At 56.9% G+C, this 27941-nt stretch overlaps 9 protein-coding genes across 9 annotated transcripts; 4 read left to right on the forward strand and 5 right to left on the reverse strand.

The window, feature by feature from the left end:
* Nucleotides 1-1904: 1904 nt before the first annotated feature.
* On the reverse strand, nt 1905-3911 carry C7974DRAFT_141929 (heterokaryon incompatibility protein-domain-containing protein). The gene has a single exon (XM_046135609.1). The coding sequence runs from the start codon at nt 3582-3584 to the stop codon at nt 1929-1931; it is 1656 nt and encodes a 551-aa protein (XP_045998694.1). The 5' UTR covers nt 3585-3911; the 3' UTR covers nt 1905-1928.
* Nucleotides 3912-5259: 1348 nt separating this feature from the next.
* C7974DRAFT_307923 (ribonuclease T2-like protein) lies at nt 5260-6519 on the forward strand (the record flags this gene model as incomplete). Its single annotated transcript, XM_046138150.1, has 2 exons — nt 5260-5498; nt 5547-6519. 2 exons carry the CDS (start codon nt 5260-5262, stop codon nt 6517-6519), a joined length of 1212 nt encoding a protein of 403 aa, XP_045998695.1.
* C7974DRAFT_470394 (uncharacterized protein) lies at nt 6497-7924 on the reverse strand. The gene is made up of 3 exons (XM_046146464.1): nt 7491-7924; nt 6899-7443; nt 6497-6860 (listed from the first exon to the last, which is right to left on the reverse strand). Exons 1-3 carry the CDS (start codon nt 7612-7614, stop codon nt 6852-6854), a joined length of 678 nt encoding a protein of 225 aa, XP_045998696.1. The 5' UTR covers nt 7615-7924; the 3' UTR covers nt 6497-6851.
* A 414-nt stretch (nt 7925-8338) lies between these two features.
* C7974DRAFT_141960 (uncharacterized protein) lies at nt 8339-10388 on the reverse strand. Its single transcript, XM_046135611.1, has 2 exons — nt 8654-10388; nt 8339-8608 (listed from the first exon to the last, which is right to left on the reverse strand). Exons 1-2 carry the CDS (start codon nt 10177-10179, stop codon nt 8359-8361), a joined length of 1776 nt encoding a protein of 591 aa, XP_045998697.1. The 5' UTR covers nt 10180-10388; the 3' UTR covers nt 8339-8358.
* A 1180-nt stretch (nt 10389-11568) lies between these two features.
* On the reverse strand, nt 11569-13377 carry C7974DRAFT_422488 (uncharacterized protein; the record flags this gene model as incomplete). Its single annotated transcript, XM_046144335.1, has 4 exons — nt 13223-13377; nt 12653-13171; nt 12131-12603; nt 11569-12085 (listed from the first exon to the last, which is right to left on the reverse strand). The coding sequence occupies exons 1-4, from the start codon at nt 13265-13267 to the stop codon at nt 11569-11571; spliced, it is 1554 nt and encodes a 517-aa protein (XP_045998698.1). The 5' UTR covers nt 13268-13377.
* Nucleotides 13378-13437: 60 nt separating this feature from the next.
* Nucleotides 13438-15771, forward strand: C7974DRAFT_141937 (T-complex protein 1 subunit zeta). Its single transcript, XM_046135610.1, has 8 exons — nt 13438-13574; nt 13626-13679; nt 13729-13769; nt 13817-13838; nt 13885-13926; nt 13973-13993; nt 14040-14213; nt 14259-15771. The coding sequence occupies exons 1-8, from the start codon at nt 13533-13535 to the stop codon at nt 15480-15482; spliced, it is 1620 nt and encodes a 539-aa protein (XP_045998699.1). The 5' UTR covers nt 13438-13532; the 3' UTR covers nt 15483-15771.
* Nucleotides 15772-17434: 1663 nt separating this feature from the next.
* C7974DRAFT_142092 (soluble cell wall protein-like protein) lies at nt 17435-19290 on the forward strand. The gene is made up of 2 exons (XM_046135614.1): nt 17435-17805; nt 17851-19290. The coding sequence occupies exons 1-2, from the start codon at nt 17739-17741 to the stop codon at nt 19155-19157; spliced, it is 1374 nt and encodes a 457-aa protein (XP_045998700.1). The 5' UTR covers nt 17435-17738; the 3' UTR covers nt 19158-19290.
* On the reverse strand, nt 19291-21334 carry C7974DRAFT_142098 (thiamine diphosphate-binding protein). Its single transcript, XM_046135615.1, has 2 exons — nt 21143-21334; nt 19291-21097 (listed from the first exon to the last, which is right to left on the reverse strand). The coding sequence occupies exons 1-2, from the start codon at nt 21194-21196 to the stop codon at nt 19424-19426; spliced, it is 1728 nt and encodes a 575-aa protein (XP_045998701.1). The 5' UTR covers nt 21197-21334; the 3' UTR covers nt 19291-19423.
* Nucleotides 21335-21843: 509 nt separating this feature from the next.
* C7974DRAFT_450396 (camp-dependent protein kinase-like protein) lies at nt 21844-27894 on the forward strand (the record flags this gene model as incomplete). Its single annotated transcript, XM_046145740.1, has 3 exons — nt 21844-21856; nt 21915-22401; nt 22465-27894. The coding sequence occupies 3 exons, from the start codon at nt 21844-21846 to the stop codon at nt 27665-27667; spliced, it is 5703 nt and encodes a 1900-aa protein (XP_045998702.1). The 3' UTR covers nt 27668-27894.
* Between the last annotated feature and the right edge of the window lie 47 nt (nt 27895-27941).

Raw genomic sequence — 27941 nt, forward strand, 5'->3', positions numbered from 1 at the left:
GGAGTACACTGCGGGGTACATCGGATCAAAGCAGGCGTGTAATTGGCGTGGCCTTCATCGCCGTCGATCATTTGGTTGGTCAAAACCTCTACGTCTGGGAATACAAGCTGGAAGGACCTATTTGTGCTGAGAGCTCGAAGGATCTGAACAACACCTCCACTATTGGTGCGATCGTTTGGGCGGACGCTTCAGTGGAGACACCACCTTGTCCCAGTGAGGGCACGTAAACTCCGAGTCGGCCGACACACCAAAACCACTGTACTTGTGCGCGTAATATTGAACAGAAGACGTGTTGCGTGCTGGAGCATCGTCAACAGATATGATCATTGAATCGCGACGATAAGTGCTACGCTAGCCGTGAGCGACAGAACGCGCGCGCCACCTGGAGGCCATGAAACTGAGGCTTACAAAGGTAATTCGTGACGAAGTTTGGCGGAGAAACTTTGCCCATCGCAATTTTAGCTTCCATGAAACTTGATCCTACCTTTATGGCCTCCGCAACGCGCTGTAGCATCCAACTACCTGCTTTCGTAAGCTTAACAGTCATGATAGAATTCCGCGACGCTCCAGAGATCCAGGCCAGAGTGAATGGCGACTGCTTGAGACTCACCTAGTTCAAAGAGACCAAGGCCCTCTCATGACATACGCCCATTCGCCACTGTTCGTCAGGCTCACAAATCATCGTCGGGATAGGACCTCCAGCACGGTGCTGCGATCTGTCCGATGCCAAAAAGCGCGCAATCCTTTCGAGAACCATAATACAATGAAACGGCGTCGTTGGTGCGAACAACCACAGCCCGACACTCCAGCTTTGCTAAGACGCACATCGTGCCATCTGAATCCGTGCCCACTGTTACTACGAGCTCGTGGCGGTACCTCAGGCATGGTCTGTCACAGATGGAGGGCCACGAAGAGATCCAAGAGACATCCAGGACTTAGGTGTTGAACACGTACAACGCTTGTCTCGTTACAAACATCAACTCTGCCGGATTCCAGACCTGTAACGATTCGGTTGCAGGACTATGATGAGCAGATGGCCCGCTATTGTTGTCCTCCAACGGACGACGACTATGCAAGCGCTCTAGCAACCAAAGCGCCTGCACCGAAGACTCGTCGAAGGGTGACCTCCAGTTCATAACATCAACGAGAGTGTGAAACATCGTTCGAACCTCGAGGTGGGTGAAACCAGCGAAAATGAAGAAGTAAAGCAGTGGCGCTGATGATGGCATCAAGAATGGAAGTTAGGTTATAGTTGACGCTAATGCCACACGTTGATCCAGAACAGCACTGCAGCCACGACTGGTTCCTACCTCGATCCCGCCGAATCGCGTCATTGCAAGCCGCTATCATTTTCTTAGACGACTTTGCTTCCATACACCTAGCAGCACCGGTGGGTACACAGGCCGTGGAGACATATGGGACCTCCGAATTGGTTTTCGGCATTCAGGGATAAGACCGAGGCTTTCTGGTGCGTTGCGGTGGCAAAAAGGCACAGCAGCATCTCTTGAAGCGACGGCACCATAATGGCCCAATCCAGAAGGTGACGCTACGCATCGAGGGGCAAGAACCTGCGAGGATCGGGCGTCCCTTGACACGAAGATTGGTGTGTTGCAAGGACAAAATCACATTAGGCAGCATAATATAGCTCCAAGCACAACCAGCAACAGAACTCTCCGAGCGCCACGTCTAATGTTGACGGAATCTACCACCTCATCAAAAAGTCTCGGACTTTTGCATGATAGAGGGGAGAGAGCTCGCTAGCTGAATGCCATCTTGTCGATTGGGGATACTCCTTTCGGCAGAGAGGTGGCGAGGACCTTATCCTGCGGGGTAAGCCACGCGTGCATCCAACTCGTCCAGACAATACAGAAGAGGCTATAGGACACTTGCATCACAGTAGGATTGTTGATGAATCTAGCATAGTGAGCTCATCCCACGACAACGGTTTCACGAGCACACGGAAAATGATCACGCAAATGTGCGCTAGGTCTCGTGACAGGACCGGCCTCCTTGCTCCCACCACACCATCTTTCCTCACACTCAACGACGTGAAGCTGTAAGGCCCGGTCATCCTCTGGTTCAATCTCGCCTTCCAGTTTGATCAAGCCAATACGTTCCTGTACGTCTCCGACAGCGCAGACGACTAAGCCGTATAGCTTGTCGATTACGACAACCTTGAGGGGCTCTGCGCGGTGAATCGGATGGAGACGAGGGTCTTCTGTGATAGAAAACATGCTTCTTAAAGGCCAGGTAATGCGCACCTTTTGACCGCCGAATGTCATTTGGGATACCGCGGCTAATATGACGGGATGTTGCGCACTCACAAAACCAAATTCGGACTCATGAACGGGCGCCGAGAGTTCGCTGAAACAGACACGTATTATTTCCGCTTCAATCAGAACATTTTGGCTGTAGCGTAACGGCGTTGAACCGTGACTGTCTTTGAGTTCCGCCGTCGCTTGCTCCACAGAGACAGGGTTGCCTTCTGGAGTTTGGAACTGAATGGCACAGACTGTATCGACGACAGAATTCGAACCAGATCCAGAGAACAATCGTCTTTTCTCGGTTGATCTCCCAGATTTCATCCAGGTTGGGGCCTCCCAAGAGACCGGCGCGATCCATCCACACCAGGACCAACTTGGAAAGCCCTCTCTACGGCGCGGTGGCACTGCTGAGTCTATGTGCCAAAGCAGGCTTGGCACAAAGAATTTTTGTATTCCTTCCTTGTGGCTTGGTATGCCCCACCACTGTATGACCTCTTGAGTGCTAAAGAGATGTGCAAAAATGCCTTGTAAGCCGTTGAGAGCGTCAGATTGGAAGCTCGTCTCTCTTTTTGTGTACTCGCTGACGTTATATAAGAAACTGTCCCATCCAGTCCTGTCACCTCGTAACAGCGTAGAAGTGGTTCCCTTGCTGGCAAAGCGGTGTGGATCCAGGATCAACGACTCGAAGAAACAATCGGGACCATTGCATTCGAACAAAACCTGAGTCTTCGTGAATAACAGCCGCTGTCTACCAAATAAGCCCTCTTGGAAGGTCCACGCTCGCGTATTCCATTTCGAGCGAGCCACGCACTCCCGCGGGTCCTCTAGTGCTGACACCCACAGGCGCCCCTCGAGGGAAATCATCGGCTGAGAATCTCGTGGACATGATACACCTGGCAATCCAAACGTGGCGCTGTCTCCCGCAGAAGCAACAATAGTAAGTGCTGCAAAGTTGTAGATGAGGTCCATCAAACGCAGTTGCCGATTCATTTCTACGGAGTCGCCCTGGTCGATGCAGTATTGATCAACCCATAAGTATTGTAGCCGTAGACCGAGCACGACGGCAATCGCGTCTTCAATAGTCCTTGGCATATCTGGAGGTAAATAAACCCGCCCATCATCGGTATGAATACAAGGCACAGTCGTAGCAGATGCTCCCCATACATAGCTCAGCGCTACGTATTCGGCATCACCACTGAAATTACTGATTTCCCGGGTTGTGCAATCGATGATTTTTGTGTTGAAAAGACGGCCTCGTTTGTGAAGCTTGGGAGTCGAACAGCTGGTGTGGTGATGCTTTTGGCAATATGACATCCACATTCGGACTTTTTCCAAAGTTTACTACGGTTGGCAAGAGCTGTACAGCCAGTGGAGGACGATCTCTGTGCAAGTCGCCTTCGAAAGGGATGATGAGCCGTTTTGAATGTGCGGTCCCACTACAAGACCTCAGTGATACTTGCGGGAAGCTCTGACGCGGATAGAAAGGGCTGATATGGCACTCTACATCGAGAGTAAGATTGTCGTCGTCTGCAGTGATGTCCGCTGCAACAGTGGCTAGAAGGAACTTGCACATAGGACATGTAGCTTGTCTGTTTACCTTCAAGCTTCCCTTGGGAGGGCGAAGCTGGAGATGCCCTGATAAAAACCCAGCAATGTCGAGTTTGAGACACTGAGAACACAGCTCGTGCCTAGACGAATCTTTGATTAATGGTATTGGAAGTTCTGCCGTGTCGCCATGGACGTACTTGCAGCAGGTGTATCGCTTCATGACGATTCAGTGGACACCTGATGATGAGATGATTGTCATCTTGGAGGCCGTACGGAATAGATGCCTAACGCCCAGTGCGGCTGAATCCCCAAGGCTGTGTGGAAGGCGTTCATGTCACGTGATATGTCAGCCTAGCATGGCGGCAAGGCGAACGATGTGAAGAAGAGAAAAAAGTACCATTGCAGAGAAGCCATCTAGAAGAGCCTATGAATCCAGTTGCAAGACACCAAGCTCCTAACAATGGTTCCTGTTGTTGTACAAGTTTAGCGGCCAGTAGATACACAACCGCGTCGCTATACCCTACAGGCCATATAGTCCCCTCCTTCTTTGTTCTGTGCCTGTTAGGATACCCGAAGCTCCGCGTACTGGCTAGATTTTTGTAAAAGTCGGCCCGAGAAGCTTCTCAGCAACTGAGCGGCGGCTTACTCTACATTTCTGAGGCTATTCTCCAGGCAGACAGGTTCGAACATGCCCATTCACTCCTCGTGGCCTAAAGCAAGATAAAACTTCCTCCTTCCGTTCGCATGGCAGAGTTGCAATGCGTTGGAATATCAGATGTAAAGGTCGATTAATCATTGCTCTTGTCAAGGCCGTCGGCGACCGCCTCGTCATCGTGCCGAGACCTTCTCCGCAATCTGCAGGGTAGCGCCGCTGATAAGGCCAGCCTCGGGACGGCGACAACGCAGGGACGATCCAGGCACCAAACCACATGCACGCGATAACCGCACCTGACTGGCCGCATCATCGCTGATCACCATGAGGCTCGAAACGGCGCCGTGTGACCATTTGCAGCGCACGCCGAGGACTGCGCCCTGAGTGGCTGTGACGCCTATCCTTTGATACATCAACACCCGCAAGCCTCATCTCGTTGCCCTCCATTCATCTACCTACACCCTAAGCTTACAGCTCTCGGTCGTCTCCACCGTGTCTTATTGCTGCAGGCTAGCAAGCACCTTCCCAATCGATTCTGGTCGTCCACCCACATCGGCGTCGACGCGCGAATCAGATCCCCGGCCGTGAACGCGTGAAGCAGCAGCTGCCGCTACGGGAGAGGCTCGCTCCGCAAAGCTTGACAACGCTTGTGGCTCCGAGGCTACTGCAGCATCACAATACATCATGCCCGTGATGCTAGACTCGGGCGAGTTGCTGGACTCGTTCGTAGCTGCCGCGAAGGAGCAGGTACAAAGCAGCGCTGTTGCCGCAGCTGCTGACGCCGTATCAACCGCCATGCCTTCTCTCCGCACGCTTGGGAAACTCGCTCTGGGTGGTGCGCAGATGGTGCTGGCGCAGGGTGGTGTGAACCCGTTCGAATCATGCTCGAACCCGCAGTTGAGCTGCCACAACACGACGGTTGTCCAGGACCTGTGTTGCTTCAATGCGCCTGGTGGACAGCTGCTGCAGACGCAGTTCTGGGACACACATCCCGTCACAGGTCCGGTTGATAGCTGGACGCTGCACGGCTTGTGGTGAGTGACCCTCGCAAACTAAAGGTAGCAGAAGCTAACAACGACCAGGCCCGACCGCTGCGACGGCACCTACGATGCCAACTGCGACTCGTCCCGCTCCTACTCCAACATCTCCGCCATTTTGAAATCGTTCGGCGCAGATGACACACTCTCCTTCATGCAGACATACTGGAAGGACTACAGCGGCAACGACGAGTCGTTCTGGTACCACGAGTGGGCGAAACACGGCACCTGCATTTCCACGCTCGAGCCGGAGTGCTACACCGAGCACAAGCCCACCGAGGAGGTCGTTGACTACTTCAACCGCGCCGTCTCGCTGTTCAAGACCCTCCCCTCCTACGAGTGGCTCGCGGCCGCCGGCATCACACCCAGCAGCTCGCAGACATACACATTCCAGGCCATCCAGAATGCGCTGGCAGCAAAGAGGCCCGGCGTGGAAGTGACTCTGGGCTGCAAGTCTGGCCAGCTGAACGAGATCTGGTACCACTACGACGTGCGCGGTTCTCTGCAGACCGGCGACTTTGTGCCTGCCAACCCCGACGGCACAAAGTCGACCTGCCCGCAGACGGGTATCAAGTACCTGCCCAAGGGTGGCAGCCAGCCATCTGCAACCAGCACCACTGTGGGCGGTCCGGCGCCGACGAGTACCTCTGCACCAGGCACGCCGTTCAGCGGGAAGGGGTATATCAATGTTGAGGTCAGCGGCGCGAACAAGGGCTGCATCATCAGTAAGGGCACGTGGTACACTACCGGCACCTGCGCGACATTCACAGCCACTGAGCTCGACAGCGGCTTCACATTGTCCAGCTCGAAGGGCAAGTGCGGCATCGTTGGAGGCGCGCTGACCTGCGATGCAAGCGTTAGCTCTGGCACTGGATTCACAGCAGTCGACGGCAGTCTCGCAGCCGGTGGAAACGCCGTTTGGAGCGCTGACAAGGCCGCCAGCGGAAGCACGCAGGTACCTGTGTATGCGGGAGGAGATCACGCGCAGCAGTTCGCTCTGACTTGGCAGGGTGTGTAGACGTATAGCTATTAGAATCCGGGTATCAAACGCCCCAATGCATCTCGTATTACTCAATTGCTGTCCGACTTCGAGTGTCGAGCTGACCTGCGGAGGCCGTTGCGCATAAAGGCCCCAGAGTGTAGCTCCAGCAATGTGAGCTCCTCGACGCTTTTCTCCTTCCTCTTCAGCGGGCTGGACTTGCTCGAGGCCCACTTCCGACCTTTCGTACTTTTCGTGACTTTCTGGGCCACGCCACGAGTCGTTGTCGTCACTTTGGAGCGAGGTGTGGCCTTTGGTGGGGTGTTCAGGGCTTCTTGCGGGATTAGAGAGGTATTTTTGATCTGCGAAGGTTAGTCGTGCTGACAGAAAACAAGGTCGTACCTACCTTGATCCTGACGATTTTGCTCTCTTCAGACAGAGTGGAGGGCGCGGACGACAGAGTAGATGTGGTAGAGGTGGGGCTTGTAGTCTTGACCTCAGGTGCAATATTGACAGGACTTTTAGGTGGTGTCTCTGGCATGTTGAATTCGCTCTTCTCGTCTTTTGCCCGTGGTGTACGTCCAACAAGCTCGTGGTCTCTACGAAGTTCCCCTGCTTGCTCGGGCGCAGGTACGACGTCTTCAATTTGTTTCTTGCTGTCATTCTGAGGTGCATGTTCCTCCCGGTCAGTCTTCTTGCGGAGGAGATTGATGGCAAAACGGCGAATGCTTCCTGGACTCCGAACATTGACTGGGCTGGACGCGCTTCCACTGACCTTGGGATACGGTGTGCCTGGCTCGACGGTTGCTTCGTCGGAAAGAGCAACACTGTTATCGTTGAGTGACTGCGTCAATTCACTGACTACGTCTATACCGTCGCCGTCCTCTTCGTCGTCGGAGAACATGGGAGGCATCGGTGTAGGAGCGCGCGCCAGAGGATCAAGGAAGTCAAACTCGCGATACACTATGACAAGGTCAGCAAAGTCCCGCTAGAACACAGCTCGCGTTTACCTCCATGCTCGTCAGTGAAGCCTTGTGCATTCCACTTGTACGTGCCATCATAGAACTTGCGCGACCGATCACTGACAGCCAGATCGTCCGGCAAGCGATACGCAGATGCGGTGGGGGCGGACATCTTGTAGAAATTCAGTGTGAGATTAGTGAAGGTAGTGTGCTTGTGTTGTGTTGTGGGTGGAGCAACATAGCATGCACAAACGGAAGCGAGAGCAAACGGGCAGGTGCAGAGTGAGGGAAAGAGCGGTCGCACGCAACACCGCCGCTCACCCACATCAAACGCCTAGACACTCGAACATGCTCGAGTCTTTCTGACTGATTGACAGGGCATTGCTTTTCTCGAGTAGTGACGAGGTTGAGAACCATGACAATCTGAGACATTGACACAAAGACACCAAACAAAGCAGACAATGAATGAAGTGAAATTGAACCACAGAATCTATCCTTTAAGGCTTATGCTGCAGTGAAGGGATAACGCCGTACAGCCAGATGAGTACAGCCATGGCCATGCGAAACACCTTGAACACCACTGTTGTATATCTAAAAGACTAGAACTTTCCACTCTGTACCGTACAGACCTCAGGGTCGTATTCCGGGGAGGGAGCGAATTGCAGCACCTGCAGCAGGACAAGTGTACCGAAGTCTGGACGATAGCGCCACTATGCCTTCAAGTCCCGCCACGTATGCACACCGGAAGGGATCTGCGATTGCATTTGCGATGAGAAAAGGCCAAACGGAGGCAGTTGTCCATCCATACGGCGTGGCAAATCAGCGTCTTGGTACAACAGACGCTCTGCGCGATCCATTGCGCCAGGCTGGGTTATGATACCTATGAGCCGGGCGTGGGTACGCCTGGCGAGCTTTCCTAGGCGGATCCAACGGGGCCAGCCGTGCCTGGCGTGGGTTGCTTTGCGATGGACTCGCCCAGTTTCTCTCGTGCGATCTTCTCCTGTTCCATCGCAGCACGGTCAGCCTTGGTAACACGAGGTTTGCGGACGGTTTGACCACCACGAGAGCCAGGACCCCCGCCGCGACCGCGCCCTCTACCAGCCGTCTCGCCTCGTGTTGTGCCGCCGCGACCTCGACCCCGCCCGCGTCTAACGGTGCCATCAGCCCTATGCTGTCAGTACAATGTTGTGTGCAAGTAAATCAAAACATACCTCTCCACAGATGGCTTCTCCTCCGTCACGAGAGGGCCGCTATACACAAAGAAGCCGTCTTTGGCCATGAGTGCCTGCTGCTCCCAGGCAAGTTCTGTGTCGTCGATGAAGTCATCCTCCTTGTCGTAGTCTTCCTGCTTTCGCTTGCGCCGCTTCTTGCCGTTCTCGGTATTCGAAGCGTTGTCGTCCATTCCGCCCATCTCGACGTTGCTCTCGTTTTCGGACAGATCGACTGACATTTCATCGGCGGACAGACCAGCAGCCCGCTCGAGGGCGGCACTGGCATTCTTGATCTGGCGTTGGCGTTCTTGACGAGCAGCGATGCGTGGGTGCAGGGCGGCGAAACCATATTTCTTCTCGATCTCGAGTGCAACGTTGATGGTGGTGTTCTCGCGTCCCTTGAGGTCGAAGGTGAGGTATATGTTTGGTGCAGTCGGGCCCTCGGCGCCTTTGACGGTGGTGGTGACAGGGCCGAACGGGGTACCAGAGAGCAGCCCACTACCAGTAGGCAAGGGCGGGGGCGCCTCTTTCTGGCGGACAGATTTTGTGGGCGGGGTTGGGGCCGACGCGCCGTTTGCTGCAGGGCTCACCTTCCGCGCCGTGGCCACAATCGGCTTTGAAGCATCAGAGTCAACGTCCATCGGTGCAGGGCCGGTTGGGACAGCAGGTTGAGGTAAGGGTTGTGGTGTTAATTGTTGCGGTTGGTGTTGGGGAGGTGGAGCTGAGTAGTCTTGGGAAGGAAGGACCGACGCTGGTCGAGTGTGGAAACTGGCAGGCGACTGCGGGGCAGATGTGATGGATGCCTGCTGCTGCATCTTCACGGGTGGGGAGAAGAAGGAATTGCTGGCAGAAGGCGGGTCGATCAGACTGGTTATGGATGGCGATGCACTCGCACGGTTGATGGGAGGCGAGATGGGCGGCGGCGCGCTCGCTGGAACCTGTGGCTTATCTTCCATGATGCCGCCGCGAATTGGATCATACCGCTGACCTGAGCTGGACGGCCGTGGTGTTGATGGCGCGACATTGATGTGAGAAAGGTTGGGGTTGTTGTAGAGTGTGGGTTCCTGGGTGCTCAACACGCGGGGAGCTGGTGTGATGGCAGGCGGTTGCTCCGGCGGTTGCGGTACTGGGACTGGCTCACTGGGTCTTGGTTGAGGAGTAGGCGAATTTTGTACAACAGGTTTTTCTTCAACTGGTGCTGGCTGCGCTTCTAGAGAGGCTTTGGTTCTCCGCTTGCGCGCTGGGGGTACACTTGGATCTTTGGGTTCTGCAGGCTTGCGGGGCTTTCTTGTCTTTTTCTCCGGCTCTGGGGCATTTGGATCTTTTGCTCTTGGCTTTGGACCAGGCTTCTTCCGTGGCTGTCCAGATGCTGTGAGACGTGTCGCTGGTGAGGTCGCATTTGCAGGGGTGCTAGTGTTTGCAGCAACACCACTGCCGGAAACTCGTGTGGTGGACGTGGGCGTGCCTTCAGGCGAGTGTGGGGGCGAACTCAGACTCCCTGGCGAGGACGCATCGTTTGCATCCATGGCTGCGAAATTGCAAATACACGCAGATTGTGAGGAATGCCAGTGTGCAGCGGAACTATTCGAAACTGATACAAAACTCTGTACACAGAAACGTCGCAGATTAGGGGCGTAGCGTGAGCAGCTGTGGCAGATTGCTGGCTGGCGGCTGGCGAACTCAACACCAAAAGTCGTGGACGTGCTCGATCGCAAGGTTGTCGAGAACACCAAAGTCGATGTGTAGCCGCGTGCCGGGCCGGGGAGCACTGAAAAGGAACCTGTTGCACGGAGAGGAACGCGAAGTTTCAACCCCTAATTACAATTCGATGGCCGCGATCACAGCAAGTGCGGTCTTGATGAAAAGGTAATCGCAAGTGGCAGAATCGCACATTTGAGAAAGAGAAAAGGAGAGAGAGGAGAGACGCGCTGTCCGCATCAGTTGAATGGGGGCTTCAGGTATGAAGAGCGATCTGGCACATGGGCCAAAGCGCAAGGTTACGACGAGGAAAATCATTTACGCCAGCGACTGTCTCCCCGGACTGGGCTGCCGCTGTTCATCTGTGAATGAGACCCTGGAAGCGGGCTGTCAGCGGACATGCGGCTGTCGGCATACATATCAACTTGATGTGCGGTCGATGCGCGTGCGCTGTGACGACTCCAACGCGGACTGCATTGCTTCTTGCTGCTCTTTAATCACTTGCAGCTGATGAGCAGATGGTCTCCTGATCCCTCAGGGCACGCTATGAGGAGCGTGTAGGGTGTGTTCCTCATTGAGCAACCAGCGCGATCAGCCATGCCTGTTCAAATGCCCCGGCGCGCGAGCCTGTATGTGGTGCTGACGGCCTCCCTAAAGCTGACTGCACTACTAACTAGACGCAGTTCAATGTCGACGAGCAGCAACCCACGTCCAGCTGCGAAGGCGTGCCGCGCTTGTGTCTCTGACTGACATGTTCCTGATGCGTGGTTGTCCTGTCCCAACGGGCCGGTTTGCAGGGATCCACTTTTCGATCCTCACGCCTTACCCGGATCGGACATGGTTCTCATCTGATCCATGACCGCGGTGGCGCAACGTAGTTTACTCGAGCTGTCAATTCACGAAAAATGTACTGCCGTCCTCCCTAATTCTATTCCAAGCGCAGCAGAGAGAAAGAGAGTTGCTCGATCACTGATGTTTTGAGACTGGTGAAACGTGCGCTACCAAACATCAAGAAAATCATTGGCGATCACAGCGGGCGAAAACGTGAACGTTCATCTTCGTAAATTGAAATAAATGTCATCGCAACGCGGTCGTACAACAGACCCGATGCTGCAGAACGCCGTAAACGCCTTCCTGGCTCTACAACGCCGGAGGGAGTATATGCAAGAATACAGAAACAATGATACATCAACTTTTCGTAAGACTGGAGTAGTTGATCATGCCTTGCTCTTCTTCTTCTTCTTGGACTCGCCATCGTCGGCATCCGCTTTCCTCTTCTTCTCCTTCTTGGACTTCTTCTCCGAGACCTCCTCGTCAGCGTCCTTGGACTTCTTGGACTTTTTCTCCTTCTTCTCCTTCTTCTCACGGCGGGCCTGCTCAGTTGCGCCGGCAGTAACACCGTCGGCCATCTCAACATCCTCAGTCGCGGTGGCTGTGGGGTCAGGAATACCGATATCGGTCATAACGGCGTTCATAGCCGCCTGCATGACAGCGGCGTTCTTCGCTGGCGGCGCGCCGGAAGCGTAGAACTCGATCCTCTCCTCGACCTGGCGCTTGAGCGCTTCACCGAACTTCGAAGTGGGGGTCTCAGAGAAGTTGTCAATCCTGGACGCAATGGAGCACTTGTTGGCCAAGAAACGCGAGATTCTGCCCTTGGACTTGGCGCCAGTCTTGCCAATGAACGACGAGTGGTAGATCAAACCGTACTTGGGGGTGTTGCCCTTGGTCTTGAGACTGGGAGGAGTTAGTCAAGTTTTTGAATGATATCGATTAGCTTACGCTCGGAACAGAGCCTTCTCGGCACCGAGAATCTGGACTGTCGAGGCGGGGTACTTGGACAAGTTGGTCAAAGATCCAGCCTTGGAGATGAGGCGAGCGCCGACAGTGTCGCCGATCAGAGCAGCCAGGTTGGGTGCGACCTGGTTCATCCTGCTGGAGAGGTAGCTCGAGAGCTGCCTGCGGTAGGCGGCCAGGGAAGCGGTGCGCTTGGCAAAAGCCATGACGATCTCCATATCGGCCGCAGACAGATCGCGACCCATGGATGTGCGGGCAGCCTTGATGATGGCAGTCGCAACAGCCTCGTCGTCATCGACAACGGCGGCGAGGTCGTGAGTGTCATCGTCAGTGAGACGGGACTTGTCGCCAATGGTGAGGACGACCTTGGCGTACTGGTCGTTGCTCTGGACGATCTTCGACAGCTCGGGAAAGTGCCATCCGTAGTTCTCGCGAAGACGCATGCAGAACTGGTTCAGCTGGAACGGGTCAGTACTGGTCTCGGACGACTTGGGACGCACAACTCACATCTTTGTCAACCTGGTCAAGAGTGGCAATGGCCTGGATGATGTGGTTGTCCTGCTTGTTGACGCTGAACTTCACCTTGGCGCGGGAGTATGCGTGACCAAGACCGAGGATGGAGCGGTCAATGTCGCCGGGCTGGAGCTTCTTGATGAGCTTGCCAGAGTGCTGGCGGAGGCCACGGAGCAAGTCAGCGACGACTTCGGAGGTCTGGGCAGTCTCGCAGGCAAGGTTGGGGAAGGCGGCCTTGATGCTACCAGCCAAGTTGCTCTCGCTCAGTCCGAGGGTGATGGTCTTCTTCTTGCCGGCCTTGGGGAGGTTGGTCTCGAGGGTCGCGCGCAGGAAGTCGGAGAGAATGCCCTCGGAGATGTCGTTGATCTCCTGCAGCGCATCCTGAGTGCCCTGGAACGGCGCAAGGCCGACGAGCTCGACGGTCTTTCCGAACTTGTCAAGATCCTGCACGGCCTTCTGGACTTCGGCAAGGCGGTTGCCAATGGTGTCCGGCTGCAGAACTACTTTGAAGACCTGCACAGCGCATTAGACTTTATTCGAGCTACTGCTCAGCTCCAGACGTACTGCATAGCCGATGGGGCTCTCGTGGAGGAGGTAGTCGACCGACATCGTGAGTCGCAAAGCTTGAATTTTGTCGCGATGTGGTGACGCGAGTGCAGTCCGGCGTGTGGTCGTGTGAATTGAGCTGCTCTGCGAATGTGAGAAAAGATTCTTTGGCGTCCGTGCCCGCGCTGTGCCGAAGAGCCCCCGCCGCGCTTCCACCAAAATCTCTAGAGGGGACGCGCTCGGGCAGGCACGCGAAGCAGCACTACCCCACGCTGCCACCCTGCTTTTCTTCTTGTATTGTTCGATACCCTGATAGACGTCTTGCAATATGTCGGCCGCACAGCTGTTGAATCCGAAGGCGGAGTCGAGGGTACGCCCCTCATTGTTTGCAAACACTGGACGCTAGCTAACATTTGCACAGAGGCGCGGGGAAGCTCTCCAGGTGAACATCTCGGCTGGTGAGGGCCTGCAGAAGGTGCGTACTTGGTGTGGATATTGTTGGAATGCATATACTGACTGAATAGGTCCTTGCCTCCAACCTGGGACCCCGCGGTACACTGAAGATGTAAGGATGCCTTCACGGACGAAAGAATACGTCGCTAACGATTTCAGGCTCGTCGACGGCGCTGGTGGAGTACGTTGTATGCCATGGTTTCTGAGCGACCCTGACACATTCACAGATCAAGCTCACAAAAGATGGAAGTGTTCTGTTGAAGGAAATGGTAAGCCGCCGCCGAGATCTACTCTTCACGACTAACACGCTCGCAGCAAATCCAAAACCCCACCGCCGTATGTACCTCGCTCACGCACCTCCGCACAATCTAAAGTAGGACAGGTCATGATCGCGCGCGCAGCTACAGCACAGGACGACATCACAGGAGACGGAACGACATCAGCAGTGCTTTTGATTGGAGAGCTTTTGAAGCAGGCAGACCGCTACATTGGCGAGGGTCTTCACCCCCGTGTCATCACAGATGGTTACGACATCGCGAAGACGGAAGCGTTGAAGGTACGTGGTGCGCTCAGTGCGCCAATCGGAGGCTGATAACTGCAGTTCCTCGACGAGTTCAAGCTCGAGAAGGAAGTTGACCGCGAACTCCTGCTCTCCGTTGCCCGCACATCGTTGTCCACGAAGCTCGACAGCTCGCTCGCCGAACAGCTGACCCCCGATATCGTCGATGCCGTGCTTGCCATCTACCAGGCACCGGAGAAGCCTGATCTGCACATGGTCGAGATCATGACCATGCAGCACCGCACCGCCGCCGACACACAGCTGATCAGGGGTCTCGCGCTTGACCACGGCGCCAGGCATCCTGACATGCCCAAGAGGGTGGAGAACGCATACATTCTGACCCTCAACGTCAGTCTGGAGTACGAGAAGTCCGAGATCAACTCTGGTTTCTACTACTCGAGCGCAGAGCAGAGGGAGAAGCTCGTCGAGAGCGAGCGAAGATTCGTCGACGATAAGCTGAGGAAGATTGTCGAGCTGAAGAAGGAGGTCTGCGGCGACGATCCTACCAAGGGCTTCGTTGTTGTCAACCAGAAGGGTATCGACCCCCTCAGCTTAGACGTGCTGGTCAAGAACGGTATCTTTGCGCTCAGGAGAGCAAAGAGGAGGAACATGGAGCGCCTCCAGCTTGTCTGCGGTGGCACATCACAAAACAGCGCCGACGACCTGACACCGGACGTGCTTGGTTGGGCCGGTAACGTCTACGAACACACTCTGGGCGAGGAGAAGTACACCTTCATCGAGGACGTCAAGGAGCCCAAGTCGGTCACACTCCTCATCAAGGGACCCAACTCGCACACCATCAGCCAGATCAAGGATGCCGTCCGCGATGGTCTGAGGAGTGTCTACAACATGATCGTCGACAAGAGTGTCGTGCCTGGCGCTGGCGCGTTCCAGATTGCCTGCGCTGCCCGCCTCAACAGCGAGGAGTTCAGGAAGACAGTCAAGGGTAAGGCGAAGTGGGGTGTCTCCGCTTTCTCTGATGCGCTTCTCGTCATTCCCAAGACACTGGCTGCCAACTCCGGTCACGACATCCAGGATTCGCTGGCTGCTCTGCAAGACGAGCACGCAGAGGGCAACGTTGTCGGTCTTAACCTGGCCACCGGTGAGGCCATGGACCCCATACAAGAAGGTGTCTTTGACTCGTTCCGCGTGCTGCGCAACTGCATAGCTTCGGCTACCGGAATCGCATCTAACCTGTTGCTGTGCGACGAGATGCTCAAGGCACGACAAATGGGACGTGCCCCTGGCCCTGGTGACGACCAATAAAGTAGGTTGGTGAAAAGCTCTACGATGTTGTGAGGACTGAGAACGAGCGACTGCTTCCTCTCAGCTCCGCTATACCTCGTTTTAAATGAAACCACATAATCAAACGATTGAGCAATACTGAACCGGTGAAATATGTTGAGCAAATACCCCATAGAATGTCCACCTACTTGAACCCTGCTTTTGTACAACGGCCTTAGAAACTGGGTGAGGTTCGAAGCGAGGAGCACGTGCCTATGAGGGGCTTCCTGGCATTCCAGCTGATTCTCATACTCGCTGCGGGGCAAACGTCTTTCAGCATCTTACAACTCCAATTCTCGAAATGACATTCCAACATGGCTAACCAGATGATTCCCTAGGACGAAGGGTTAAGAAAAGACTTCAACAAGGTGCAGCGCGACGCACGTTACGAGGCCAGTGTGATACACGCGCTCAAGCACGGCCACTTTCACCATCTGCGGGCACCCTCGACAACGCGCACAAACCAGGCCCACATATGGAGAGGTAGGCGAGCGCGACGCCAAAATTGTGGGTACGGAGCGAAATCACTTTGGAGCACTATATATTTATCTAATTTTCCATGACTGGTTGTGCAGTGCGAGGATTTGTACGAACTCATTTCTTGCCTTTTACCAGAAGTGACCGCGAGTCCCGCACAACACTGCACTTATTCAATCTTTGGACCAAACCTCATGGGTTCAACCCATACTTTTTGCTAATTTCAACATTGTCTCATCTCATAGCCCTATTCTTCTAGTCTACAACGCAGTTGTCGTCTTATTTTTGCCGAGTTTCCTCGTCGAGCTGTGCTTTTTTGAAGTTATGCTGGAGCAAGGACGGTGAACAAAGAGCCTGGCGCGTGCTCCGTCCGAGCGCTTCCTCGACATCCAGGGTTGTTCACTACACATCACCATTTCAATTGTTCCATTCACTCCTCACCAGAGATCAGCTCATGTTTCGCCAGCCACCGCTGACAGCTCGTTGTGCGCGGTGCCTGTGCGAACTGAAGCTAGACTCCCGCCGTTGTTTCTGCTACGCCTCCTTACGAGTAAGTGTTCGACCTGTCCATCGGAGGATATCGCAGCACAACGCTTTGAAGGTATTACAGCCTGCACGATTGAGATAAGACTGGAGGTAAGACTAGAGGTAAGACTGTCAGCGCTGCTTTGAAGTCCATCATGTTGTTTCATTCCGCTCTGAGGCACAAGTGATCCTCAAGCACCGTCAAGAAGCGTTGGTAGGTCTTACAGTCTCCTAGCATTTCAAAACATTTTTCCATGCAGCGCCTCCGGAACAGCAGTGGCCCTCAATCGTTTCAATCTCTGCTCATACGTGTACTCTTCTTCATTTCTTCCTGCCTTTGCGCGCTCTAGTTATCGCCCAACCGCCCAACATTCCTCTAGGTGGCGCGTGTGCTTTCCCCGCCACGTTCGGCCATATCCGCGCGTGATGCAAGAGCTAGATTCTGGTATGAGCGAGCACATGCTCTGTGACTGCACGAGGGAGCTTCCGGTATGGCGTGCATTGAGCTGTGTAACACGCGTAGGTCCATCCCTTCACGGCTTCTCGCTAGACGCGTCCTACTTGCTATTTCACGTGAATTCTCTAGAACACATCGATAGTACGCGATGATAAGAGGGGCATTCTATCTTTTCTGACATGTCGCTTCAGATGCAAGGTGTGGTGCGCCGTCACGTTTCAGGTGTCGAGAGCTCATTTCAGGCCTATCCTGTGTTTCGCCTCGTACAGTCTCATAAAGTCGAGTACCTCCAGAACCACTCGCGACAGACAATGTTCTCACTTTGACGTTGGTGGCTACCCAGGTGGTCCACTACAACGACTGGTCGCTAGCATACAGGCCTTGAGGGTTTGCATCGAACGCGGGGTGCAAGGGTAATTTTCCGGTGCAAGGAAACACTACAATCTCGAGGGCCTTCGGCGGAGCAATATTTATTTTCACCTGACAATCGCAGTTGCCCTGGCGGCGCGCCAAGAAGCAAGGTCGACGCAGGTACAAACGGCCATCACGCCTGCCTCCCTTGCTTGCACCTCCCTCTCCACCACTCTTTACGCCCACTTTCCTTCTGCACTGAAGCTCCAACTCGGCTCAGCCCGACTCACCTTCCTTTCAATCCAGCTGCAGGCAGTCAGTCAGTCACTATCGTTTGCTCGAGCGTCATCCTTGCACGCTAAACTTGATCCCCCATTCACATTGCGAAATACAACTACTCGAGCATTCCGTAACATTCTCTTCATACCATGAAGTCCATCATTATTGCGGGCGCTCTCGCCGCGATCCTGGGCACTGCGAGCAGTCATCCCCTCAGTGCGTTGATCGCTTTTGACGGACTGCAGAAGCTGACCCTCGCAGACTACAAGCGCGACTACGTTACTGAAATCGTCATCGTCACAGAGACTGTCACCGACGCGTTTGTCTATGTCGATCAGGATGGCAAGCCTTACTCGACTTCAGTTGTGGGGCAGTCCACTGCCGCTGAGTCTGTGGAAGTGGTCACTACATCTGAGGCAGTTTCAACAGCTCCCGGCATCTCGTATGCAGCGCCAGTTTTCGAGGCTTCTTCTGCGTCGGTAGTTCCGACGGTAACCCCAAGCATCTCGTATGCGGTGCCAGTTCCTGAGGCTCCATCTGCAACTCCGTCAGCTTCCGTGACTCCGCCTTCGTTCTCTCTCGTGCCCGACCCCGAGCCAACGTCGGTCCAGGCACAGAACGAGCCTAGCACGACTCCCGCAGTCGAGTCCGTTGCACCTGCTACTACATCGTCACCAGAGCCTTCGTCGCCCCCACCTGCCCCAGTCCCTTCGTCCGCTGCACCCGCGTCCTCCCAGGTCCCTCAGGTTGAGACGGCAGATGCCGGCGCTCTCCCTTTCGGCGTAACCTACGACCCCTTCACTGGTACAGAGGGCAACAGCCGCTGCAAGACTGACGCCGAGATTGCCGACGAGTTCAGCAGGATGAGCTCGTACAAGGTCGTTCGTATCTACGGCATGGGCTGCAACATCATCTCTCTTGCTGTCCAAAACGCTCAGAAGAACGGCCAGACACTCATGGGTGGTGCGTATCTCAGCAACAGGGGCAACGGTGAAGACCTCAGCTCCGTCATCACAACCTGGAAAGACGCTATTGATAGGGATGCTGGAGGCAGCTGGGACATTCTGAAGCTCTTCTCTGTCGAAAACGAGCGCCTCAACGACCACGACATGACTGCTTCTGAGATCGTTGACGCCATTCGCCGCGGCCGTGACCAGCTTCGTGGTGTCGGCTACCAGGGTCCTGTTGGAGCCGTCGAGACTGTGCCCGCCACCATTGACAACCCAGCAATCTGTAAGGCAGCCGATGTTGTCATGGTCAACTGCCACCCCTTCTTCGACCCAAACACTGCCGCCGAGGACGCCGGTACCTTTGTCAAGGGCCAGATCGAGCGCGTCAAGACCGCTTGTGACACCGACCGCGTCATTGTCACCGAGACTGGCTGGCCCCACCAGGGCGATGCCAACGGAAAGGCTGTGCCCTCCCCAGACAACCAGGCCAAGGCTCTTGCTTCGATCCGCAGCGAGTTCAAGTCTGACGTCTTCCTCCACAACTCGTTCGACTCTCTCTGGAAGTCGGACTGGGCCTCCTCCTTCAACGCCGAGCGTTACTGGGGAGTGATCCAGTAGATCTGTTGTAGGCGTCTTCTTGATGTGCAGCTAGGTTCTGTACATCCATCTCATGTGTCCACCAGCAGCTCGGACTGCACGTGTGGCTGGCATTTCTTGGCCATTACGGATCATAGGATATGCAACATGTAACATAGATACCACGAATGAATGTATGACGAAAGTCTCATGTATTCCAGATACACGAAATTGTTTGGGCATTTGACATCGCTAATATTAAATGAGAAGAGTGTCTAGAAACTCCGGCCAATCACCAAACCGATGGTCTACTCAGCCTGCGCATTCTTCCGCGCAGCAGCTTCGGCAACGCCCTTGAGTGCAGCAGGCGCGTCGTCCCATGGCATGACCAGCTCGACAAACCGCATCTTCGTTGTGTCGCCGCTCTTGAACTCCTCATCGTTGAACAACTGCTCGACCTGCTGCTTGCTCTCCACCCGATATGTCAGCACGCTGCCCTTTGGCGCGCCAAACACCTCCGGTAGCTCCTTGTACTTCCACTCGGGCACATCATTGTATGCATCCTGCCAGCCGTGGATCAGCCGCTCGATCGTATACCCGTTGTTGCAGATGACAAAGATGATCGGATTCAGCCCGTTGCGAATCATGGTGCTGACCTCCTGCGCTGTGAGCTGGAAGCTGCCGTCGCCGGTGAACAGGATCGTGCGCTTGATGCCCTTCTCGCGGGCCGCCAGCGCCGCGCCCTGGCACGCGCCCGTCGCGTACCCAATGCTGCCCCACAGCACCTGCGAGATGGCGTTGACACCGGCCGGGAAGCGGGTCTCCCAGATGCCGAAGTTGGAGGTGCCCGTCTCGGTGATGACGACGTCGTCGGGCTGCAGGAACTGGCCCAGGCGCGGCCAGAACCAGGCGTGTGTGATGGTGGGCTCGGGCGACTTGAGCTCGGCGTCTGGGATGGAGTTGCTGGGCTCCGGGCCGGGGTGGATGTTCAACTTGCCCAGGCGCTCGGTGATTTTGGCCAGCACGCCGTTCATGCGGATCCCTGGGTACTCCGAGTAGCGAACCTTGACGGCGTAGCTGTGGAAGTCGATTGTGTTGAGCTGCGATTGGCGGATGGTAAAGCCGGCGGTGTTGAAGTCGGACTTGATCGCACCGATGCTGAGGACGAGGTCGGAGGACTCGACGCGCTCGCGGACGCCCTTGTTGCTGCCGTCGCCTGCGTAGACGCCGCCGAAGTTGGGCAGGGTTTCGTCGACAGCGCCCTTGCCCATCGGCGCGACGAAGGTGGGGAGGCCGGATTTCTTGACGAAATCGTGGGTTTCCTTGAGCGCGCGGTGGCGGATGGCGCAGGCGTCGACGAGGATGACGGGGTTCTGCGCGGCGTGGAGGTACTTAAGCACCACGTCGACTACGTAGTCTTCCCGCTCCTGCTCGTTGGGTGGGTATTCGAGGTCGAGGGGTGTGTTCAGTCTGTCGCCGTCCACCTTCTTCTGGACCATGTCCGAGGGGAGGGAGATGTACACCGGGCGAGACTGGAGGATGCATTCGCGGATGGCGTTGTCGATGAGTGTCGCGGCTTCGTGGACGTTATTCAGCATGGAGACGGCGCAGGAAATCTCCTTGGACATCCTGGAGAAGACAGTGAAGTCGCCGTTGCCGAGCGTGTGGTGCAGGAGGGCGCCATCGCGTTGTGATAGTGTCGAGGGATAGCCGACGATGTGGACAATAGGGACATATTCAGAGTAGGCGCCGGCAATCGCGTTGACTGCAGAGAGCTCGCCCACGCCGAAAGTAGTCACGATAGCAGAGATGCCCTTCACGCGGGCGTAGCCATCAGCTGCGTAGCCTGCATTGAGCTCGTTGCAGTTGCCGACCCACTTCAGACCGGTCTTGGGAATGTAGTCGAGAGCAACAAGGTTGTAGTCGCCAGGAAGACCGTGGATGGACTCGACACCCACCTGCTTCAGGCGTCGAAACAGATACTACATGAGGTGAGCTTGGTTGGGTGGGGCATTCACTGCACTGACCTCTGCAACGTCAATTGGATTCTTGATATCCTGCGATCTCAGGTCTTGTGCCATGGTGCCAAGGAAGACGGTTGGATACCAAGGAGGATGGCTGATATGCTCTTGACTGGTTAGATGTTGTATGTTCTGGCGTCGTGGAGTGGGTGCTGCGAGTGCTTTAAGGTCAATTGATGCTACGATGACATCAATTGACCGGGCTCGCCGGAAGGGTCCATTCAACGCAGAAACCTCAACAGCGCACGAAAGTAACGCGACGTGGGTTAGTCAAGATCAGTCCTCCTGCATCAGCTCATGGCGTGAGCGCTGAATGCGGCGCCAGAGGCAGCGCAGCTCATCTTGCGGCAGAAACACTGGATCGGTCGACCGACTGTCTCGTCGCAGTGGCATGCGCGATAACGGTGTGGGTTCGTATCGCATGGCCAGCGTGCAGTGGTGAGACGCAGGACAGCACGCACGATCTCAGGTGGTCGAGGTGGTGTGCAGGGGGTGCAGCCGCATCACGGCCGATCATCGATGCAGCCTTCGTGCTGCTCAGTACTCGCACCGGCTCTGATGATGCCGGCGGCGGGAAACGTGGGCTGCATCGCACCTGTCAACCAGACTTGACGCCAGCACCCTGAGGGCAGCGACGAGCGACGTGAGGCAGGCGCGCCGAGGCCGCCGACAGGGCGCACGGAGAGGGCCAGGCATTGACAGCCAGCATGACGGCGCCGGGTTGGCCTGTCTCACGGCGTCTGTCTGCGGGCCGGCGCTGCAGTGCAGCAGCGTGCAGGAGGCCGCGCAGCCCTCAGCTCGCCTCCAGCGGCTGCAGCTGGGCCTCACTGGACCTCACCACCCTCTGCGCCGTCGCAGCATCGCCCTCGGAACGTGCGCGACGCTTCTCTGCAGCTCGTATCCGCGCAGTGTACCGCGCAGTGTCCGGAGCAGTGCGCCTTTGTCTCGACGGCTAAGCGCCCCAGCCCAGCCGTTAAGCGCAGGCGCCGCGCTCAGCTGCCCTGGACGACGTCTCTCAGCGTAGATCCCGCCGTCTCTCAGTGTAGATCCATCGTCGAGGCCGTTCATGCGCCCACCCGCTGCGCTCCCCAGACCGCCGTCCCAGCGCTGCTAGCCCGCGCGTCCCCACTCCGCACGCTCAATCTGCCAACACGGGGCCGCCGCACCGCACCAGGCACCGCTGCAGGCACCGCTGCAGGCACCGCAGGCACCGCAGGCTCCGGCACGCAGCACACCAACACCCAGCACCTCTGCTGGACACGGCCGTCAGCGCGGCACGACTGAGCCCGCCCGACGCCGCCCCGGCCGTCATGCCGTGATGCGCTGAGCTCCTTCACAGCCCTCGCACCTGCCCGCGCTCCGTCGTTCCTTCCGCCGGCCGCCGCCCCAGATCGCACCGGCCGCCGCGCTCCCCCAGCGCTCCCCCCTCGCGACTGCCTCGAGCCGGGGGCCAGCGCTGCCCGACCCGTCGAGCCTCCGCAAACTCTCGCCGCCGGGCGCACCCCGTCGCCCCCAGCAACCCCTACAACCACCGCAGGGCGCTGCCCACCTCTCGCCATGTACCAGCTGCCGCCTCCCCCCCGCCAGCCCGCGTCGGCGCCCGCACAGCACATGGGCCTGCCACCACCGCCGCCGCGGCCCTCGACTGGCGTCAACATACCCCCTCCCCCCCACGGCGCCGCCTATGCTGTTGGCTGGGGCGCCCCCCCGCCGCAGCGCCCCCAGCAGCAGTACCAGCAGCCCGGCTACAATCCCAGCCTGTACCAGGGCTACCAGTCGCACCTGCCCCCGCCGCCCGGCCCGCCCCCGCTGCAGCAGCACATCGAGGCGCCGCTCACCTCGGCCACGTACATCCCTGATGGAGAATCGTTTGGACCTGGCGTCGGCATCCCAGCCCTGCAGTCGCATGCCGCTCGCCAGTACTCGGAGCCCACCTTCTACCGCGAGGACGGCTTCCCCCCGAATGCCGACATGTCCGGCACCAGCTTCCTCAACCTGCACGACAGCGTCCAGAGCATCCAGTATGGCTCCAGCGCGCCCCTCGGCTTCGCCCATGCCGCCAGCCGCAGCCACCACGGGTATGACCAGCTTGGCTCGAACACGACTATGCAGAACCACTACCACCGCCCAGACGGCCCTATATCGCCGCCTGTCGCCGAACAGCAATGGCCCGCCGAGCAGGTGCAGCGATGGCTGGCAGACAACGGCTTTTCGAAGGACTGGCAGGAGACGTTTCGGACACTCGGGCTTGAGGGCTCGCGCTTCCTCGACATTGGACGTGGCCACGGCTCCAAGGGCAACGTCGCCATGATGCACCAGGTCATCTTCCCCCAGCTCGCCAAGCAGACCACGGCAAGCGGAACGGGGTGGGACCAAAACCGAGAACGAGATGAAGGCCGCAAGCTGCGCCGGCTCGTGCGCCATATCGTGGAGACTGGAAGCTCTGGCCCGGTCCGCATGCCCCAGCGCAGTGATACTGGGGTGACGGCCAGTGCAGGGACTGATGGAGGCCTCGAGAATTCGCCGTTCATGCCACCAAATCCACTGGGCTTTGGCTCGACGCCGACCACAGCCAACGGCGAAGACAGCCCAGGCAGGCCCTTGTTGCACTCGCCCTCTGCCTCCGCACCCCCACGACGCATCTCGACGCAGCAAAGAAACTTCACGGCACCAACAATCGGCCTGCCAGACTACGCCGACACCCGCACCGCCTTCTCCAAGGAGATCCTCCGCGACCTCGAACCCAGCTCCAAGAGGCACAGTCCCAACGTTTCAGGAGACTTTGGGCCCTCTGCGTTTGGGTCGCATCGACAGGCCAGCCCACAGCAAAGTCCAGCGCTCCCATCTGCGCGGCTTGCAGCAAACGGTGGTCAGCTCAGTGCAGGCATAGCAGCCAACGGGCAACGCTACTATTCGCATGCCCGCGGCAACAGCTCCGAGTCTAACCTATCCACATTCGCAAATACAGGCTCAGGACCTCCCACGGGCCGCTCTTTTGCGGAAGGCCGATCGGACAGCCGCAATGAGAGCAAGAGGAATGCCTCCGAAGCGCCGCGGCCCGGGACAGGACTCACACGCTATGACAATGCAGAGCCGTTGAGTGCGAAAGACCACCACAAGGGCTTCTTTGGCAAGATCATGGGCCGCGACAGGAAGAAGCACGACAGCCATCCCTCTCCCGAAGACGCCAACCTGGATTCTCCCACCAGCCCCGCAAGCCATCGCCATCACGCGAGCGGATCGTTCTTTGGCAAGTCTGGCATGAACTCGAGCGAGACCTCCCTGAACGAACGCCCCCGCTCTCGTCGGTCTGCGCAGACGGACGCAGAGAGCCGGCTGTCCGGCCACACGCGAACGTCGATGCGCGACGAGCGTAGATATGCATTCGTCACGCCGGACGGCTGGAATTACCGTTTGATCGACGTCACCAACGCAGACACCGCCGCAGCCATACGGTACATGTGTTGCGAGGAGCTGAACTCGGGTCTCAGTCAGACGCCTGGCGTGGAGCTCTACTTGACAACACCAGGCCAATACGAGCACGACGGCGCGCTGTCCGACTCTAACCTCCTGGAAGCGCGCTCGCAGTTCGGCAACAAATTTGGAGAGCTGAAGATCTTCGTCAAGGTCCCACAGGAAGGGCCGCCGTCGAACGGTTTGGGCGTCTTGGTGGCGCAACCAACCATCCTTGATACCGCCTCTCAGGCTGGGTCTCCTGGCAGTCTCAAGTCTGCGGAGTCGACGCTCGTGCCTGCCCAAGCCGCAGCACTGCGCCAGCTGACAAAGGAAGAGCCCATGCCTGATGTCAGTTTCCACCGGCCGAATGCGAACAGACCGATAGAGCCTTATGCTGTCGACGATGGCCCCGAGCAGGAACGCCGCAGGATGCTCGAGCTGGCTGCCGAGGAGCACCGCAAGGAGACGAAGCGGAAGCAAGAGGAGTACTTCAAGGGGCGCATGCAGCGGCTGAAGGGCACCAGTCCTGACCCCATGTCCGCTTCACTGTCTGCGTCTGGCGACAGTCTTGGCTTCCGAAGCGCAGGGGTCATCGACTTTGACGAGCCGCGCAATTCGCCCTACGAAGAAATCAAGAAGCCGTTCGAGCCTCAAAAAGCCACGAAAGAGCTCGTCCCTAAGAGGCAACCGCCACCCGTACCAGCTGACACAACAACACTCCTCAAAGCTAACTCACTCTCAAGAAGCAAAAACCGCCCGCCATCCTGGCCAGAAGGTGACGATACCTCGAGCAAGCGCAAGTCGGCCGAGTCGGAGACAGCCAAGCGGAAAGCCATCCCTCAAGGCCCAAGTGGACTTTCTAACATTGCGGCTGCTATCATTGGAGCAGGCATTGCCGGAGGGTCGGTGGGTGCAGCCAACAAAGCACTGCCCAAGCCCCCTCCTAAGCCAGAGATGCACGACTCCTCGCCCGAGAGTGTTCGTCCTTCGCAGCAGCTCTTGAAAGAAAGTGGCTTCGGTGCCGGGTCAGGCAGAAACAGTCCAGGTGGGTCTCCCCGCAGCCCTGGCGACTTTACAATGAGCAAAGGCAACATTCCGTTCAAAATACCTGACTATGTGGAAGTTTCTCCAGATGCGATGGCCTTCGATAAGCCCGAACTCACCCTCGCGATGCCCACTCCGCCCCGCCTGACCGAGGACAAGTCGAAGGAACAGCGGCCGCGCACGCCCGACTTCAGCCCGACCTCCTCCCGCGCCCCCGCAAGCACACTCACCCGGGAGTCGTCGCGTGTCTCCATCTACGGGCCGACGCACGACTTTGAAGAAGCGCGCGTATCGTTCCGCGATGAGCCGAATGTCGAGGCCTCCGACTCTGACGACGATTCTGACGACGGTCTGTTCGCCGCACCGCTCGCTGGTCGCAGCCCACCCCCTGCACCGGCACCAGCACGGAATGTCTCTATTGCAAGGAACACCAGCGGCCATCGGGCACAGCGCCCCAATCTAAAGCTGAAGACGTCACGTTCTAAGAATTCACTGGCTCAGGTGGCCGAGCAGCAAGAGCAAGACGAGCGCCAGTCGCACGTCGACAAGATCCCCGAGTCTGCTGCTTCTACGACCTGGACTGACTCCCCACGTGACGAGCCCGACTTCAACCGTCGCGACTCGTTCGCTAGCAACGTATGGGCAAATCGTCCACCCGCCGAAGCCCTTGTGGACCACCTCGACGAGCTGTTCCCCAACGTCAACCTCGACCAGCCGATGCTTGAAGAGGAGGAGACGGATTCTAGTGATGCGCCTACCGAATCTTCAAACGCGAGCTTCGGTACCTTGACGCCAATGTCTTCAGTCGACAAAGCCAGTCCCAACCCGCCGTTGAGCCGCGGACAAACTGGCCTCCAGTCTATCGCCCAGCGCAACATGCGGAAGTCTGGCGCAGGACTCGGAAGGACAAAGTCGATTCGTGAAGTTGTCAAGTCACAATACCACCCCATGGAGAAGCGGGGCCAGGCTGCTGCCACGGGTCCCTCGCGGGTCGCTACACTACGCAACGGTGGCGACATCATGAGGAGGAAGTCGACCAAGATGTTCCACGCCAGGATCGAGCAGGTCAAGCCGTCGCGAGGATCACGACTCATCCAGCTCGAGACCATCCCGCAGGACAATCTGCCGATGCAGCGCCAGCCAACATTCAAATGGATGAAGGGCCAGCTGATTGGCAAGGGAACGTTCGGTCGCGTGTACCTCGGTATGAACATCACCACTGGTGAGCTTATTGCGGTCAAGCAGGTCGAGGTCAACGCCAAAGCGGCCGGCTCGGACAAAGACAAGATCAAGGAGCTCGTCAAGAGTCTCGACCAGGAGATCGACACGATGCAGCATCTCGACCACCCCAACATCGTGCAGTATCTTGGATGCGAGCGCAAAGAGTACAGCATCTCCATCTTCCTCGAGTACATTTCTGGTGGCTCAGTCGGCTCCTGCATCCGCAAGCACGGCAAGTTTGAGGAGAGCGTGGTCAGCTCTCTCACCCGCCAGACCCTGCTCGGCCTGTCCTACCTCCACCGTGAAGGCATTCTGCACCGCGACTTGAAGGCTGACAACATCCTCCTCGACCTCGACGGCACGTGCAAGATCTCCGACTTTGGTATCTCCAAGAAGAGCGACAACATCTACGGCAACGATGTCACAAACTCCATGCAGGGCTCTGTCTTCTGGATGGCGCCGGAGGTGATTCGCTCCCAGGGCCAGGGCTACAGCGCGAAGGTGGATATCTGGTCCCTTGGCTGCGTCGTCCTGGAGATGTTTGCTGGCAAGCGTCCCTGGAGCCGCGAGGAAGCCATCGGCGCCATCTACAAGCTGGGCTCCCTCAACCAGGCACCCCCTATCCCCGAGGACGTCAGCAGGGCCATCAGCATCGAGGGGCTGAGCTTTATGTACGACTGCTTCACAATCGATCCTACCGAGCGCCCGACAGCCGAGACGCTGCTGCGGGCGCCATTCTGTTTCTCGGATCCCAACTACAACTTTCTGGATACCGAGCTGTATGCGAAGATTCGGGGAGCGTTCCAATAGCGTTTGCGCACGTACAGCTTTGTAATGAGCCATGTTCCGCGATCTACGGCACATTTTCTATGTTTCAACGTGTATTTCGAAAGGATTATATACCCCTCTTTTGTACCTTCATTCAACCTTTTCACATGTAGCTTCAGGGTCAACGACCAATACCAATTTTGTTATACTCAGGAGCTCGACATCTGGTCAACACAGCCACAGTCAGCTGAATCGGTGTCCGACTGTACGTGCCGAGATACCGATCGGCATTTGTTCGCGAGGGTTCTAAGTTTAC

This window comes from Boeremia exigua, assembly GCF_020726555.1.
Source record: "Boeremia exigua strain MPI-SDFR-AT-0100 chromosome Unknown C7974scaffold_4, whole genome shotgun sequence".
NCBI lineage: Eukaryota > Fungi > Ascomycota > Dothideomycetes > Pleosporales > Didymellaceae > Boeremia > Boeremia exigua.

What these genes read in the sequence shown, in the direction of transcription:
- C7974DRAFT_141929 (XM_046135609.1), bottom strand. Translation starts at nt 3,584, where the DNA reads ATGTGGATGTCATATTGCCAAAAGCATCACCACACCAGCTGTTCGACT.
- C7974DRAFT_470394 (XM_046146464.1), bottom strand. Translation starts at nt 7,614, where the DNA reads ATGTCCGCCCCCACCGCATCTGCGTATCGCTTGCCGGACGATCTGGCT. An exon ending in CTTCACTGACGAGCATGGAG is followed by an intron (nt 7,444 to 7,490) that starts GTAAACGCGAGC and finishes ACCTTGTCATAG; the next exon opens with TGTATCGCGAGTTTGACTTC.
- C7974DRAFT_141960 (XM_046135611.1), bottom strand. Translation starts at nt 10,179, where the DNA reads ATGGATGCAAACGATGCGTCCTCGCCAGGGAGTCTGAGTTCGCCCCCA. An exon ending in GAGAAGCCATCTGTGGAGAG is followed by an intron (nt 8,609 to 8,653) that starts GTATGTTTTGAT and finishes CTGACAGCATAG; the next exon opens with GGCTGATGGCACCGTTAGAC.
- C7974DRAFT_141937 (XM_046135610.1), top strand. Translation starts at nt 13,533, where the DNA reads ATGTCGGCCGCACAGCTGTTGAATCCGAAGGCGGAGTCGAGG. An exon ending in TCGTCGACGGCGCTGGTGGA is followed by an intron (nt 13,839 to 13,884) that starts GTACGTTGTATG and finishes ACACATTCACAG; the next exon opens with ATCAAGCTCACAAAAGATGG. An exon ending in GTGTTCTGTTGAAGGAAATG is followed by an intron (nt 13,927 to 13,972) that starts GTAAGCCGCCGC and finishes ACACGCTCGCAG; the next exon opens with CAAATCCAAAACCCCACCGC.
- C7974DRAFT_142092 (XM_046135614.1), top strand. Translation starts at nt 17,739, where the DNA reads ATGAAGTCCATCATTATTGCGGGCGCTCTCGCCGCGATCCTGGGCACT. An exon ending in TGCGAGCAGTCATCCCCTCA is followed by an intron (nt 17,806 to 17,850) that starts GTGCGTTGATCG and finishes TGACCCTCGCAG; the next exon opens with ACTACAAGCGCGACTACGTT.
- C7974DRAFT_142098 (XM_046135615.1), bottom strand. Translation starts at nt 21,196, where the DNA reads ATGGCACAAGACCTGAGATCGCAGGATATCAAGAATCCAATTGACGTT. An exon ending in ATCCAATTGACGTTGCAGAG is followed by an intron (nt 21,098 to 21,142) that starts GTCAGTGCAGTG and finishes CACCTCATGTAG; the next exon opens with TATCTGTTTCGACGCCTGAA.